Below are 16,793 nucleotides of genomic sequence, written 5' to 3'. Positions count from 1 at the left end.
TGCTGTAAGGTTACTGTTTCATTGACATATTGTATAGACACCTGTCTATTGTTGAGGGCTGTATGTTGACCTCTAGATGTCTTGTTTTTTGTGCTGTAATGTTACTGTTTCATTGACATATTGCATAGACACCTGTCTATTGTTGAGGGGCTGTTTTTTTACCTCTAGATGTCTTGTTTTTTGTGCTGTAAGGTTACGGTTTCATTGACATATTGTATAGACACCTGTCTATTGTTGAAGGCTGTATGTTGACCTCTAGATGTCTTGTTTTTAGTGCTGTAAGGTTACTGTTTCATTGACATATTGTATAGACACCTGTCTATTGTTGAGGGCTGTATGTTGACCTCTAGATGTCTTGTTTTTTTGTGCTGTAGGGTTACTGTTTCATTGACATATTGTATAGACACCTGTCTGTTGTTGAGGGGCTGTTTGTTGACCTCTAGATGTCTTGTTTTTTGTGCTGTAAGGTTACTGTTTCATTGACATATTGTATAGACACCTGTCTATTGTTGAAGGCTGTATGTTGACCTCTAGATGTCTTGTTTTAGTGCTGTAAGGTTACTGTCTCATTGACATACTGTATAGACACCTGTCTATTGTTGAGGGCTGTATGTTGACCTCTAGATGTCTTGTTTTTTGTGCTGTAGGGTTACTGTTTCATTACCATATTGTATAGACACCTGTCTATTGTTGAAGACTGTATGTTGACCTCTAGACATCTTGTTTTTTTTTGTGCTGACAGGTTGCTGTCTCATTGGCATATTAGGACCAACATCTTCTTTCAATCATACATTGACCAAAGGATGGTCAAACTTTTTTCACTAAGGAAAGTGATTTCCAGGGATAAGTTTTTGTATATTTGTGCAAGCAGAACATGAACACAAAGTGATGCCACTAGTTCACTCTCTCACTTTGGCCAAGTGACATAAAAAGAATAAGGTAGATTTTTTATTTCTGTATTTTTATTAACTACAACAACCAACAAACATGTTTTACATGTAAATTAAAAAGATATGATACAAAAAAATAATAAGTACAAATCTAAATTCGGAATAATTCATCAGTTAACGCAGGTAAAGTAATCTGGCATAGTCGACCAGAATTATTTTGCTAGTTTAAAAATACCTTCTGTGATATGGCAACTTAATTTGGCATTTATCATTGTGACGCTTGGAAAAATGAAGTTCATGATTAATTAATGAATTTGTTTGAACATTATGTAGAAGAATATCTAAATTAAAGTTAGAGTTTTAACAATTGCAACATTTCATTGTACATTGGAATTAAAATTCAATACATTGCATGAATGTCTAAATTTACAGTACCAGTATTCTGTTATTAATATAAATTATCTAAATAATTATCTTTGGGATGTTAAAATCCAAAAAAATTCTGTTAATATATAAAGGTACAATAAAAATATTTATCATTACACCATAGGAACTATTGTCTTGTTTTAATAGTTTTGTAGTGCTTTTAAATACATAATTTAAAAAAAAATACAAAATCATCTCATAAAAACCAAATAAATGCAAAATGACTCATAGAAAATAATCTTTATCAAAGTAAAATGACATTTTAGACAATCAAATTTTTTGTTCAAATCAAACAAAATACTCAAAAATAGAGCAAACAGGTATATTTAAAAAACAAAATTTTATTGTTTATTGTCAACAAATTAATTGTAAATCATCAAACAGGTTAGTAAATATGACATTATTAAGGAAATCAGTGGCAATTTAGACGGGGACACTCGTGTAACCAGCATGTGCCCCCTCCCCCCCCCCCCCCCCCCCCAAAAAAAAGAAATGAAAAAATATGATTTTCTTTGGCATAAAACAAAACAGATCAAAAATGTTCTCACAAGCAGAGCTATTCAAATTTCTAAGGACTGCATCCTCTCTTTCCTAAAATCCTTGATAAATGTCTGGTAATTTCTCACTCTTGTATGCCATCATTGCAACAAAGTTAACTGTAGATATGTAAATTCAGATAAGGCATTTACCTAATCTGATAATTTTTATTTGCACATAACCTCTGTAATACTCCATTTCACACTTATTTACACATCTTATTAAACAACAAAAAATAAAATAAATAGGTACAAATAATGGAATACTGTTTGTTTCAATTATGTTTAGGTTTTTTTTAGGTATGTATCAATATCAAAATTATCACAAGTTAAAACAACAGATGGCAGAAAGTGCTGTTTTGTGTTGAAAATTAAATACTGTATTATTTCAGAAATTATTGCATGCATTTATTATTGTGATTTTTATTAATTTTAAAGAATGGACAAAAATGCGAGTTTAATTATTGCTATTTTGAAAAAATCTGAAATACAGATCTATGTTTCAGTTATCAGATTGTGAGTTCTTATTTTTGCATACTCAGAGAGTCGCATTATTCGCATTTATAAAAATATCGCAGTAATTTCTGAATTTACAGTAATTGAGAAAATCAATCATATTATCCTCTGATAGCATATTATAAACTTCAGCTCGCTGACTGACAGTGAAGCAATTAGATTGAGAGTGAAAACAAGAATGTGTCCATAGTACACGGATGCCCCAATCGCACTATCATTTTCTATGTTCAGTGGACTGTGAAATGGGATCAAAACTTGACCAAAAACTTTAACCTGAAGCGGGACAGACGGACGGACGGAAGAACAGACGTACGAACAGACGCACAGAGCGAAAAACATAATGCCCCTAGGTGGGGCATAAAATTCTGGTAAACATATAATATGCATTGAATATACAGAGAAGCAACTCATTTCACAAAAAAAATCTTACATGAAAAAAAATACATGTATTTGTAAGTCATGAAAATTTCAGTATAACTTAGGATCAATTTGTGTTTTAAGATCTTTTGTGAAAAGCCCCAGATACATCACAGTAAACTAACTAGCAATCACCAGCATTTGCAGTGAAATATCACCATCATAAGTGATTTTTCAGTGAAAAATGTTGCATGTATATTGTAACTAAAACTGAAATTATGCATTTAACTCTTATCCATTTTTCTATCACTGATATGAGTTCAAACTAAAAATGTGTATATAAATACTAACAAATAATTTGTTTAAACTTGTCTTATTATTTGTATAAAGTCTCAGTCAAAAAGAAAAAAATAACACTGTTGAAGAAATAGTTGTATGATCTTGTCAAAAAATTAAATACAGACTCAAAAAGTACCTACAACAATATTAACAATATATAATGCTGCCTTATATACTTAAGTACACAATATATACATGTATATCTGTACAAAGATATACAAATGTCAAATTTTCATAAAAATAATTAAAATTTTACCCTTAAAAAATCTTGTGAGTATAAATTATGATCAATTCTAATCATAAATTTTTTTTAGAATAGAGTATAGAGTTGAAGGTTCTTTTTGACATTCCATGCCTAAAATAATCTGCTACAGAATTTTCAGAACATTTGTCATAAATAATTTTTCCTACCGGTAATACTGAATTGATGATTAAGCTGAAGAAAAATGTGAAGATGTGATGGCTGATTGTGTGAAACATTTCTGTACCTCATGTTTTACAATGTTATGAAAAAATGTATCATCGGATATCATAGCACTTTTGTGTACATTAAAAAGTCAATTGAGAAAAAAAAACTTTCATGTTCTGGGAATTAAAATAATGAATGAGATTCATAATCCTTATTTCTACAAAGAAACATGATGTGACATTGGTAAAAAAACCGCCCATTGCAAAATGTAGATTATTTCAACTCTATGGGTATCATATATTTGTAACTGGAATTATAATTCAGCTGTTTAAAACAAAGATGATAATTTAATATTAACTGTTGTAGTAGAAAATTGTTTAAAAAAAATAAAAGTACATTTTACAAACTGTTCATCCTGTTTCACATCAGTTTAAAACATTGCAATAATTTCCAAGTTTACAGTAATAACAACCAAAAAGCATTTATACATAGAACTTATAGCATGTTTAATGAAAGAACACAACCCCCTCACCCTCCCCCCTAAAAACTACTTTATTTTTCTTTTGGATTATGACTAAACATACCTAAGACGTATATATTTGTGAACGTTACACTAAATAGAGATTTTTTATCATGTAGTCCTGCGCATTAAGTAAAATCAAAACTATAAACACTTGTGACTAACAAAATTTGATGCCTAAGTCTTATTTCAACCAATAATGAACTGAAAACAAATAAGACAAAAATTGTCTAATATGTAGGGATGTCAACTCGTTGAACAATTAATAATCAAGTACTCGTTGGTTTTATTGAGCGATACTCAAGTATTCGCTCGGTAATATATCTACAACACGGAAACACAAAAATATGTATTTTACTTTCTGTGGTTTGTTGTTCAACAGACGAAAAAACCATCTACATAAGTATCTGGGACAAGGAATTGCACACCATAATTAATAGCTCATTACCTTAAAGTACTAATTAAGTAAAAAATAATAATCTAATCAATATTGAACACCCATTTAAAAATTATAACAAGGAAAATCCATATCAAACAATAGTATTTTGTAATCGTTAAGAAAACACATTTAATGTTTACAAAGGCGTAAGGATAAGAAGTTTAACTATTCACTGAGGGTCACCAGAGGATGCAAGGAAATTTATTTTATTTGGAAACATAACTATTATTAGGGACAGTCGATTTTACAACTTTGTAACTAACAGTCTTGCAGACAAAACTATTTGCTCTGATGGTACCTATGTGACGGAATGGCTAAGACAATGTTTAGTTTAATGTGTTAGCCTAGGTATAGCCCACGTATTTTCGGAGGCATTTTAAATACTAATTTAACACATGCATTGGAAACAAAATGTATTTTATTTACTATACTAAGTATGATTAATCAGTGATGCCTATTTAATTTTCCAAAAGAAGTACTCAAGAAGATCAATTTTATATAAAGAAGATGGCAATATTCTAACAGGAACCCGAATAGTTGAGTATCATTTTGGTATTCGATACTTGGTACTACCGATCAGTACTCAAATACTCGAGTACTCGTTGACATCCCTACTAATATGTAATTAAAAGAACATGATTAATATGACTTTGATACTGAATACTTATGAACAATAAATTTATACTGAATCTTCACAACCTTACTGCCTAAATACAAAATAATGCAGAACAAACCATTCCAATGACTATATTACGTTAGTACTACTTAGAAATTCTCTACAGAAAAGAAAGTACTGCACCAGAAAGTAGTAATGAGACAATAACATCTGTACCAAATATTTGAGAAAAAAAATTTAAAAAGCTGCCTGGATGTCAAAAATTATTTTGATTTGATGATATGAGATGTTTTTTTTACAAATGAACCAATGAAAAAGTAACAAGATCTCATATTTTAGTAAAAGAATTCATACATTTTTATAAAGATCTGTTCTGATTTTAGTCTTTTTCTTTATTTACTTCTGCCTCCTTATGATATTCTAAGAAACATTTTCGTCTACCAATACACAATGGGACATCACAAACAGAACATTTGTAATAACTGTATACATAATACCCAGACTTTGTTCTGATTTTGTTTCTATAACATAAAGAACAGACTTTATAGTTATTCTTTCCAGGCATTCTAATTGGTTTGTGATTTCCAACAGCTAGAGAATTAAGTGAAGCAGGACTTGCCAGCGCTCGCCTATTTAAATTGAGGTCCTGAATGATTTTTCGTACATTTGATGACATGCTCATTGGCCTCTTTTTCACTACGGCTGACTGTAGCTGTGCCGACCACTGTTTTGAATAATCATTATTTACAGTCGGTTGATAGGCAGAACTGTATGGGATGGTACCAGGGTATTGTCTTGCTTGGTTCTCTGAAGATTTCTCCTGAACTGGTTTGCTGCTGACATCTGTGTTTGCCATATTAGACTCGGATACAATAGGCCTCCCTGATAATTATAAATTAAAATAAGAATTAACATGTGAAGAATTGCCTACTTAAAGAAGAAACAACTATGCATGAAGCAAATTTTCCACTAAGCATATTTTAATGATCCTTTTAAAATCAAACTGCTAGATATCTATTTGCCAAAAAAACCTTATGTCTACAACCAATACTCATTATTAATCATGTTATGTCTAACTGTGTGTGAATAAAGATGAATTATAGATTTAGTAAATGACTGCAAAAGAAACCTGGCCTTTTCCAAATTGTCTTTCAAGCCTAAAATCTAATAATAAGTAAAATTGTACTCAATGTAAGATTAAATTTAATTCAAAACTAATAATAACTGTATCTAATGCGGGTTTATATTGACATTAATCATTTGATCTACCCAAATAACATGCAGGTAAAAATGTATTGGAAACTTTGATGTGAATTTCAATGAAACATTTATCAGAAAACTGAACTCTGAAATAAAACATAATTTTTGAAGTCACTGAAGCATGACATGTACAAGAGTGAAATAGCCTACTTCTGATGAGAGAATGTTATAATTCCATAGATGCATGCTTTCTCCAAGATATATGATTGTTGTTCACTGCTTATCTTAAAACTAATGTTTTACTTTGAACTAAACAGTTTGTGAATTCTGAATTCATAACTTTGATTTTTAAATAAACCGTTACTCTGTTCAGATACAGATTGGGGTATACATAATAAATTTTCTTTAAATATTATATATACTCACTTACTGAAATTGTTAACATAATTAGCAATGTAAATATATGATTCTAAATAAATTCAAAGATTACAGAGTGGTCTCCCATTAGCTGGATTTAAAGAGATGAGAAAGTTTAACTTGTTTTACTCTAAAATTATATCTATATTTAGATCTGGTAATCTTAGATGAAATAAGGTGGGATGAGAATCAAGATTTCCTTTGTTTTCTTGGTAGAAACAATCATCATATGAAAAAACTTTCATCAATGTTGCCTTACAGGGTAAGTAAAAAACGTGTTTTGTAATTTATCAGATTTTCTTAATCAAAGCAAATGTAAGTCATAAAAAATTAATGATTCTGATGGGGAAATTCCTAATATAAATCGGGAAGGATGGTTCGAGTCTGTAAATCAAAAACAATGTATCACATAATGTTACACAGAAAGCCCAGCTAAAACAGGAATGATCTTGGGTGCTCAGGTAGAGTAAGGTGTTTCTGCTTCACAAATCTTTTTGAAATATTCAAATGATTATAGGTTAGTATTGTCCTTGGTACATATTAATATGTACTGGGTCCTCTTTTGCTACAAATACCTGATGGAGATTTTGAAAAATTGGCAGGTACATGTATGTTTAATATTTTTTTTTCATTCATGGAGTTGTCTGCCATTTATCAATTTTTGGTTTCTGATTGCCAGCATATCATAAAACTTTAAACATTTCTTGATCATCTTAAACATACTGTTAATTTCCTCTGACTGAAAGGTCCCCTTCACATGAAGATCCAATGGTTCCTCTATACTTTCTGTCTTAATCATAGACAAATCTATTTCACTTACATCCAGAACCAACCTGTAAATATAAATTTGATGCAATTGTAAAATATACTCATATATGTATTTTTTGCAAACCTTTTGTAATAAAATCACCTGCATAACACCCATCCACATTTTTAGCCTTTAGTCTTTGATTAGCTTTAGTCACATGCAATTTTATTTACTTGATAACATTTCATTTCTGACTTTTCAACATAAATCATGAATTCTAACATATTTTCTTGCAAGAAGTCACTTCTTTCTAGATTATAAAGCTTACTTTAGAACATAGGTTTGCTCATTGTTGAAGGCTATACAGTGACCTATGGGTGTTTACATCCTCATCCTTTGGTCTCTACTGGTGGATAGTTCCACATCTCCAAATTTTTATATCAATAACACAGAGTTTTTATTATAGATGTAAGCACCATAAAACAAACTACATGTTGGAAAAGTATTAAAGAAATCTATCAGTTTAGTTTACAGCCTAAAGAGTGAGTAAACCACCTTCATAATATCAGTTTAGTTTACAGGCTTAAGGGTGAGTAAAACACCTTCATAATATGCAGAATATCAAAACCATATTTGGGTATGGAAAACTGTACTGTTATTCAAAAACAGATGTAGAACTTCATTTTAATTATTACTAGTTCAGTTTTCAACATTCAAAATGATCAGCAGAGAAATGTTGTATCAAACAATATGAAGTAATAAAATCTGGGTTTTTTTACAATTCTGTACTTTTATAACCAAAACACATCACATGTTTTGATTCAATGACTGTAATTCAATTCAGACATCAAATTGTTGTCTGTTATCTTATTATGCCATTATAACTGCATAAAATTATGTCATATGTTGTCAAAAACATGAGGAAAAAGAAATCTTTGAGGTTTCTAGAAAATCAAAACAATATCTGGACAAATATCAGATAAAAAAAGATTTTCTATATTGCATTATGCAGACTATATAATTTTTTAAGTTTAATTTTTAATATAAAAAATGTTTGGAAAGCCTTGTGTTTTAATAAGATAAATCTCACATGTGGTAATATACCATATCCCTGATTTATTTATAGAATAACTAACCGAAGACTTCAAATAGAGAAAAATATTCAACGAGTGACCGAACAACACATTAATTCACGAATGCACGTAGCGCATGAGTTAATTATCAGTGTTGTTTGGTCACGAGTTGAATATTTTTCTCTATTTGAATTCTTTGATTAGTTATTCTTTTTATTACTTTGGCAAATGGCTTTTTTTAATGAAATTAATGTAGAAAATGTAAGGAACTATATCTTTTTTCTACGCATTCACAATTTGTTTTGGTCCGACGTTATCGACGTCTTGACAACGCCTATTGTTGTATGACGTCAGAGAGTGAAATAACCACGTTTATTTCACATGTGAAATTATCGGTTTTTATTTGACTGGGAAATCAATGTAATTCAATGCTACCAATGTAATAATCCATTATATTGAGAACAGACTTCTTATGTTTTGTGCATACCTATTGTCATCTGAATCATCTTGCTCTATACATATTGGAAGATCTGGAAAATCACTAACTCTGGTCCCTTGATGATTGGCACTAGCTTTAGAACTAGTTGATGAACTAATGCTATTACTGGACGAACTTCTGATATTTTGTTGTGATGTAAAATGCTGCAACATAGCTTTATCACTCCATAATGTTGAGGGAATAACTGGCATTGCAAAGCCAAATGGAGCTGGGTAACTTCCCAATGAAACGTTTGGTAGGTTGTTTTGGTTGAGACTTTCATCTGACAGCGATCGGCAATACTGATCATGTGACCTTGCCCAAGACACCATTTGATTATTAGCAGGAGGAGTTGTGTCTGTTGAACTACTCTGATCACTATGTCGTCTCTTTGAACTTACATTGGATCCTGCATGTTGTTCATTTGAATAAGATCTTGTCTGATCACTGTTTCTACGATGAGAAGACACTTGTGACTGGTTAGAAGTGACCGTCTGTGAATTAAGACGAGATTCATCAGACAAATCAATAATGCTGTGTGAGGCAGAATTGTCTCTGCTGTCAGAAAAATCTAATAAAGTTGATGAATTTGTTTTTGTTCTTGAAGAATTTGAAGTTTGATGGTCACTTAAATTTAATCTATGTTTTTGAACAGCTGATGGCGAAGAAGAAAAAGAGACAGACGATGCTGTTTTCATTTGTGATGAATGTTCAGAATGTTGAGACAAAGCAGTTTCCATTTTTGATGACCTTTGACCTGAATGCTGATCATCTCTGGTGACATCTTGAGATGTATCCGTGGAAACAGATTTAATGAAACTTGTTGATCTAATATGATTTACACTCACTAATTCATGAAAACTAAATTTTTCTTGTTGTCTGTTAGTTTCTGACTTTATTGTTTTGGCAAAATCATAGCAACACTTTAAAACATCTCCAGCATGTAAAAGTCTGGCAATTTTCTCAATGGACTCAACATTCTCTTCAGATAATATCATGTGACCCTGGTACAAAAATTCAAGAAACATGTAAACTGATTTTGGTGGAATGTCGCTAGGTAGTGTGACCTCTAGTACAGTTCCTGTTGCTACATTGTCATGTGACTGTAAGATAGCACATGATGCTACAAGAACCAGTCTGTGAGCCTGTAAAATTTTTAATGGTGTTATCATAAATTATATACAAAATAACTGAAGAACAATAAAAGTGACACTACCCCAATTTGAACTTGATCTGAGTTTTGTGGTAATAAGCATTGTGTGTAAGTCTCATAACATTTGGTTGAGGCTAACTAAAGTAGAGAACAGAAACTAAAAATTCAGCAATTTTTCTATTTGTAAACATGCATAACTCTAGAACGGTTGTGTGTAAGTTTTATAACATTTGGTTGAGACAAACTAAAAAATTCAGCAATTTTTATGTTTATAAAGGGACATAACTCAAGAATGGTTAAAGTGTCACCACCAAATTTCTTACTTAATCTGTATAATGTAGTAATAAGCATTGTGTATAAGTTTCATAACATTTGGTTGAGGAAAACTAAAGTTAGAAAACGGAAACAAAAAAGTTGTACTTGATCCTAGTTTTGTGGTAATGAATATTGTGTATAGGTTTCATAATGTTTGGTTGGGGCAAACTTAAGTTACAGAATGGAAACTAAAATTTTTGCAATCTTTCGAATTATAAAGGGGCATAACTCAATTATGGTTAAAATGACACTACCCAAATTCAACTTGATCTGTGTTTTATCACTGGAAGTCAAAATTAAACATTGCATTGTATAAAGCATTGATTGTAGTTGATTCAACTATAATAATGGACAAAGGAAGATAACTCCAATTTTAAAATTACTTGACATTTAGAAGAAAATAAAAATTTTGCAATTTTTCCATTTATAATGGGCCATAACTCTAGAACACTTAAAGTGACACCACCAAAATTCAAACTTGATCTGTGTTTTGTGGTAATAAGCATTGTGTATAAGTTTCATAACATTTGGTTGAGGCAAACTTAAGTTAGAGAACGGAAACTAAACATTTTGCAATTTTTCCATTTATAAAGGGACATAACTCTAGAACAGTTAAAGTGATGCCACCAAAATTCAAACTTGATCTGTGTTTTGTAGGAATAAGCATTGTGTATAAGTTTCATAACATTTGTTGAGGCAAACTTAAGTTAGAGAACAGAAACTAAAAATTTTGCAATTTTTCCCTTTATAAAGAGTATAACTCTAGAACGGTTAAAGTGACACAATCAAAATTCAAACTTGATCTGTGTTTTGTTGTAATAAGCATTGTGTATAAGTTTCATAACATTTGGTTGAGGCAAACTCAAGTTAGAGAACTGAAACCAATTTTGGGACGTATGGACGTACGTACGTACAGACGGACAAGGGTAAAACTTAATGCCCCCACCGCTACGGCGGGGGCATAAAAAAATAAATAGGGAATGGGTCCATGGGACACAGATGATGTCCCCGCTTGCATATAATGTTATAAAGGGACATAACTCAAGAATGGTAAAAGTGACGCTACCCAAATTTGTACATGATCTGAGTTTTGTGGTAATAAGCATTGTGTATAAGTTTCATAACATTTGGTTGAGGCAAACTTAAGTTAGAGAACGGAAACGAAAAATTCAGCAATTTTTTCCATTTGTAAAGGGGCATAACTCTGGAACAGTAAAAGTGAGGCCGCCATCAAAATTCAAACTTGATCTGTGCTTTGTTGTAATAAGCATTGTGTATAAGTTTCATAACATTTGGTTAAGGCAAACTAAAGTTAGAGAACAGAAACCAATTTTGGGACTTATGGACAGACGTACAGACAGACAAGGGTAAAACTTAATGCCCCCTTTAATGGTGGGGGCATAAAAATTGCCAATATGCTGGAAAGTATCATCTGACATATTTTGTCTCAATTTTAAATTCAAGTTGGTGATTTTCTTTTTAGCAACTTATTTAATCAACCATTTCCAATAAAACTGCCACTTTCAGGAGGATAATTATTTCTCCACTGGCAACTTTCAAAGACCAAACAAAGATATTTTTTCAATTGGATTCCTCAAGACTTGTGATATACACAAAGAGAAAGAGAAGCAGATGCAAATGTGTACAACATGTATAGTCAGATAGTGACTGTGTGCAGATATGACCATGTCCATGTTATCGTGAGTCGACCAAGTCTAGAAAGCAGGAAGTATGAAAAATATATTCACTTGGATGTCTACATATTCTATTGGCTAACTTATTTAATATTGTATTGTTACAAACTCCTATATAATAATTACAAATTGCTACTAGCTTGAGCTATATATGACCACTAAACCCTGTAGGAAAAACACTGGAATGAGAAAGAAAGTAACATACCAAATAGTAAAGCAAGAAACTTTTTTGAACATAAGCAGGGATGATTCCAGCTGTTTTCAAATGGGTCCCTTGACCATCAAATTGGGAATTTTTATCCCAATTGGGAATTTTTTATGCATAAAATCTAAGATGAAATAACATTATTTTCCTGTAAAAACGGAAAACGTATATTAAGCTTCATCTGTGCACTGATGTAAGAAGTTGTAACATTTTGAATAATTCTGGATGGGCTACTGAATATAATGTACATATCATATGTGATAACCAGATAGCTTGACAGTTATTTGATTGAGACCAGGGAAGTTGTTACATTAAAAGATCATTGCATATGATACACCAACTTTTGTAGGCTTGCATCTTACAATGTAGCTATGGTAACCTAGGCCTTTTACAATAATATATATATCAGCTAACATAAACCACTGAAAAAATCATCCATTTGAGTATTTTTTTTCAACAACAGATCATCTTTATAAATTTACCTTGATTCAAAGTGATTTCAAATTGAACTGGCCAATTGTCGAATTCACAAAAGCAATTACGAAAGTTTATATACTTTATAATTGATAAGATATTTAAATTTGTGATTTTTGATTGCTGTTTAATATGTAGAAGGTTGCCATAGTTTAACTTTTGGTGTCACTCTAAGAAACAGGAAATTAAAGCATTGAACCATTGTATTTTAATATTTTTATTGATCATCTTCACAACTTTTGAAGCAGTTCCATAATGTCGACATTGTATTAATAATTTCATGAATGATCTATCATCAACATGTATTTTCAAAAACGCTCAAACTTATGACTTTTGCGGAAATAGAGCCTGACAAAATATAAAATTCTTATCTGGATTTTAAAACGTTTTGACGACAAACTATGAAAAATTATAGTTGCCTAAATCGATGACGGAAACATTTCCAGAAATATCGATTATTATTTTATTTTTCCTGAATTGGGAATTTATATTCACATCAATTTTTTTGGGGCCGCCGCCTAAACTGTATAGTGGAATCATCCCTGACAAGCAACTAGTTTTCATAAACAGTTGCTTAAAACTTAAAAAAATAAATGGGGAATGTGTCCATAGAAACACAGATGATGCCCCTGCTTGCATATTATATAAAGTTATTAAGGGACATAACTGAAGAATGGTAAAAGTGACTCTACCCAAATTTTTACTTGATCTGAGTTTGTGGTAATAGGTATTGTGTATAAGTTTCATAACATTTGGTTGAGGCAAACTTAAGTAAGAGAATGGAAACAAAAAATTCAGTATTTTTTTCCATTTGTAAAGGGGCATAACTCTACAACAGTAAAAGTGACACCACCAAAAATTCAGACTTGATCTTTATTTTGTTGAAATAAGCATTGTGTATAAGTTTCATAACATTTGGTTGAGGCTAACTTAAGTAAGAAAGGAAACGAAAAAATTCAGCAATTTTTCCATTTGTAAAGGGGTATAACTCTAGAATGGTTAAAGTGTCACCACCAAAATTCTGACTTGATTTGTATTTTGTGGTAATAAGCATTGTGTATAAGTTTCATAGCATTTGGTTGAGGAAAACTTAAGATAGAGAACGGAAACGAAAAATTCAGCAATTTTTCCATTTGTAAAGGGGCATAACTCTAGAACAATAAAAGTGACACCCCCAAAATTTAAATTTTATCTGTATTTTGTGGTAATAAGCATTGTGTATAAGTTTCATAACATTTGGTTGAGGCAATCTAAAGTTAGAGATAGAAACCAACTTTCGGACGTACGCTACGGCGGGGGCATAAAAAACATATTAATTTGTTGAAAATACTACCCAAATGACACTCTGAAGTGCTTTTACATGTATCAAGAAAAAAATTATATGCAGATGATTTAGCTTGTTTGTATTTGTTATTATGCTGTGTCAATGATGTATATTCAATATTTCCTTTAATTCCCTGATACCTTTATAACAGTATTTCCAGCAACAAGATCAGCATCACACATTAAACGATTTCTCCAGAGCTGTGTAAACTGGCTCATCAATGTACTGGAATGTACATGATCTGTGTACACCTTCTGATATGTGATCATCTTTGATCTAAAAAATTAACAAGTAACAATCAAAATAATTTTTAACTTATCAATTCATAAAAAAAAAAACTGTTGCATTGTAAACATTTGCATTATGCCATAAAAATTAATATGCATGCTTAAATATAGAGGTTGGGACTTATCTTTTTAATTCTTTTTTTTAATAGCAATCAGGAAAATACCATGTTTTCACCAAGTCTGGTTCCAAGAATTATACTCTAGACCATGTACGTGACAAAACTTTACACCAATGACAGCACATACCAAACTGCAAGGACAATATTTAACAAAGAACAATGGCTTTAAGTACCACTTCTTCCAAAGTACAGTGAGAGCTTTGAACTCCTTACCAGCAACAGAAATTACAGAATATGAGGCATTTTCTTTAGTTCCTATGAGATTCAACACATTCTTGCTCCTCTATTAAGTGCTTCCATTTTCCTGGTATTTTCAAGGGATGAACTGTGCCACCAGGGTTTATTTCCCTGGTTCTGTCACTGAAGCTGGATTGAATGAAAAGCAAATGGTAACCCCCTTTTTCTTGTATTATTTATTCTTTTCTCATTTAACTTTTTTTTTATTTGCTTTATACAGTTTTCTGTGTAACTTCTAAATTTTCTGTTACTTGCACATATTAGAGTCATCGAGTATACTTTAGTTCGGAATAGTCTCTTTTACCATTTCTGATTTCTTTTTACACATAAACTTTATGTGAAAACGTCAGAAACCTATGCAGTGTTGGGATCAGTAGAACATCGTCTGCATGAAAACATCAACATATGGATGATGTCAACTTACGGTAGATTTTTATCAGGGTAAGGAAGTCAAACTAGAACTGCACGGTCAACTTTTTTAGGTGGAAATCTAAATAAAACATAACATTTGCTTAAATCGCCTGTGTAAAAACCTAGGCATGTGCACAGAAAAATGTCAAATGATACGACTTTTTCAATCTCTACATTGAAACAACAACTCTCCTGTTGGTTAAAATTGACAGTTCAACATTTAGATGTAAATTTTACCAAGAGGCAAGACAATCACCAAATAGGACATAATAATGTATTTACATTGTTTTAGTTTATGTTTTGTTTTAACTGATCAGTTATTATTGTGTGTTAACGCCGTAGTGGCTGTAATTGAGAAAGTCTGTGGTATTGTTTTTAGAGATGGTCACTAAAAGCTGGCAGTGGCAAGAGGTTCCTTTCTCTGGTATTAGTAGTACAAGTATACACGGTTAGTTCAGATCATTGGCTAACTGCCAGCTCGAACAAACCGATAATGCTAATCAAAATTAGTATATTTATACATTTTTCTTATTTAGAACATAAAATGATGATGCATTTGCTTACTTTTCGACCAAAATTTTTACATATTGTATTCTTTCTTTTGTTTACAACTTAAACCGGAAGTCTTTGTAATAAACCACAAATCGGATTCGCTGAGCTTGAAAAATTCCGTATTGGCGTCATTAAAAAAAATCCATACTGAAAACGTTTGAACATAATAATATCTTTTTCACTTAGATTTTTATAGTGAGAGCAAGGATTTGTAAACAAATCCTTGATTATTGAATCAATTTTTTAATTTTTCAAGTGCCAAGTGAGTGCATTGAATAAAATATTATTATTATTATTATTATTATTATGTTATATCAGAAGTCCATTACTAGACTAGTAATGGACTTCAGGCTATACTGAGAAACGTTTGATGTACAATCTAGGACTACTATACTAATTATAGTATAAAAGTCCCAGGTACAATGTAACTTGAAAAAATGAAACTTGCTCTTTTTAAACTAGTAATAAAATACCGACATGTTACTGTCTGAATTACTGGAACTATGTCTATAACCTAACATAGCCCAAGCTGTGACATAATATATTATTGACAGTCTTCCAATAAAATTTCCAAGGTAATATTACCATTTTTCTGTTTGCAATGAAATAATTTTATCTCTGTTTGTTTTAAAAGAGAAAATCTTTTTTGTTGTTGTTGAAAAAATGATGAAAAAAACGTCTAGCTTTTGTTGACAGCTCAGTGAAAGCATATTAAAGATAATAAGAATAAGTAGACCACACTGGAGAATAGAATAGAAATATGCATGGTCACTCCTGGTCTTCTCCCGACTGGCAGACAAACACTTGCAAAAGTGGGGCGTGGTTTGGTTGTATGGGAAGTTGAAATTTGCAGCCACATCCGTTCAGAATGGGTACGCCGTTAAATCTGACTGATGACTTGCATTTTGTAGCGAGAAAGAGTGCCACGCTCCCTGCACGTTAAGAACTTTTGCAACAACTCTTTGAGGGGTTGGTGACTTTTTGCAGGGCAACATTTCAGTTCCTATCCAATTTACCCTCATTTTCCAGTTACATTCCAAAATTCCCGCCCTTCGTCC

The 16,793-nt window shown here is 31.5% G+C and overlaps 1 protein-coding gene across 1 annotated transcript; it reads right to left on the bottom strand.

Moving 5' to 3' along the window:
- Nucleotides 1-1,783: 1,783 nt before the first annotated feature.
- On the bottom strand, nucleotides 1,784-15,801 carry LOC127704422 (zinc finger and BTB domain-containing protein 18.3-like). Its single transcript, XM_052208457.1, has 5 exons — nucleotides 15,748-15,801; nucleotides 14,270-14,405; nucleotides 8,974-10,109; nucleotides 7,389-7,498; nucleotides 1,784-5,930 (listed from the first exon to the last, which is right to left on the bottom strand). The coding sequence occupies exons 2-5, from the start codon at nucleotides 14,396-14,398 to the stop codon at nucleotides 5,428-5,430; spliced, it is 1,878 nt and encodes a 625-aa protein (XP_052064417.1). The 5' UTR covers nucleotides 14,399-14,405; nucleotides 15,748-15,801; the 3' UTR covers nucleotides 1,784-5,427.
- Nucleotides 15,802-16,793: the final 992 nt, after the last annotated feature.

This window comes from Mytilus californianus, unplaced genomic scaffold (genome assembly GCF_021869535.1).
Source record: "Mytilus californianus isolate M0D057914Y unplaced genomic scaffold, xbMytCali1.0.p SCAF_6, whole genome shotgun sequence".
NCBI classification, from domain to species: domain Eukaryota; kingdom Metazoa; phylum Mollusca; class Bivalvia; order Mytilida; family Mytilidae; genus Mytilus; species Mytilus californianus.
This window is presented reverse-complemented; position numbering and strand designations above follow the sequence as displayed.

Coding starts and splice junctions, on each gene's coding strand:
- LOC127704422 (XM_052208457.1), bottom strand. CDS start 14,398: ATGATCACATATCAGAAGGTGTACACAGATCATGTACATTCCAGTACA. Junction 7,499..8,973: donor GATGATTCAGATGACAATAG/GTATGCACAAAA, acceptor TTATATTTACAG/GTTGGTTCTGGATGTAAGTG. Junction 5,931..7,388: donor TCAGTCAGAGGAAATTAACA/GTATGTTTAAGA, acceptor TATAATTATCAG/GGAGGCCTATTGTATCCGAG.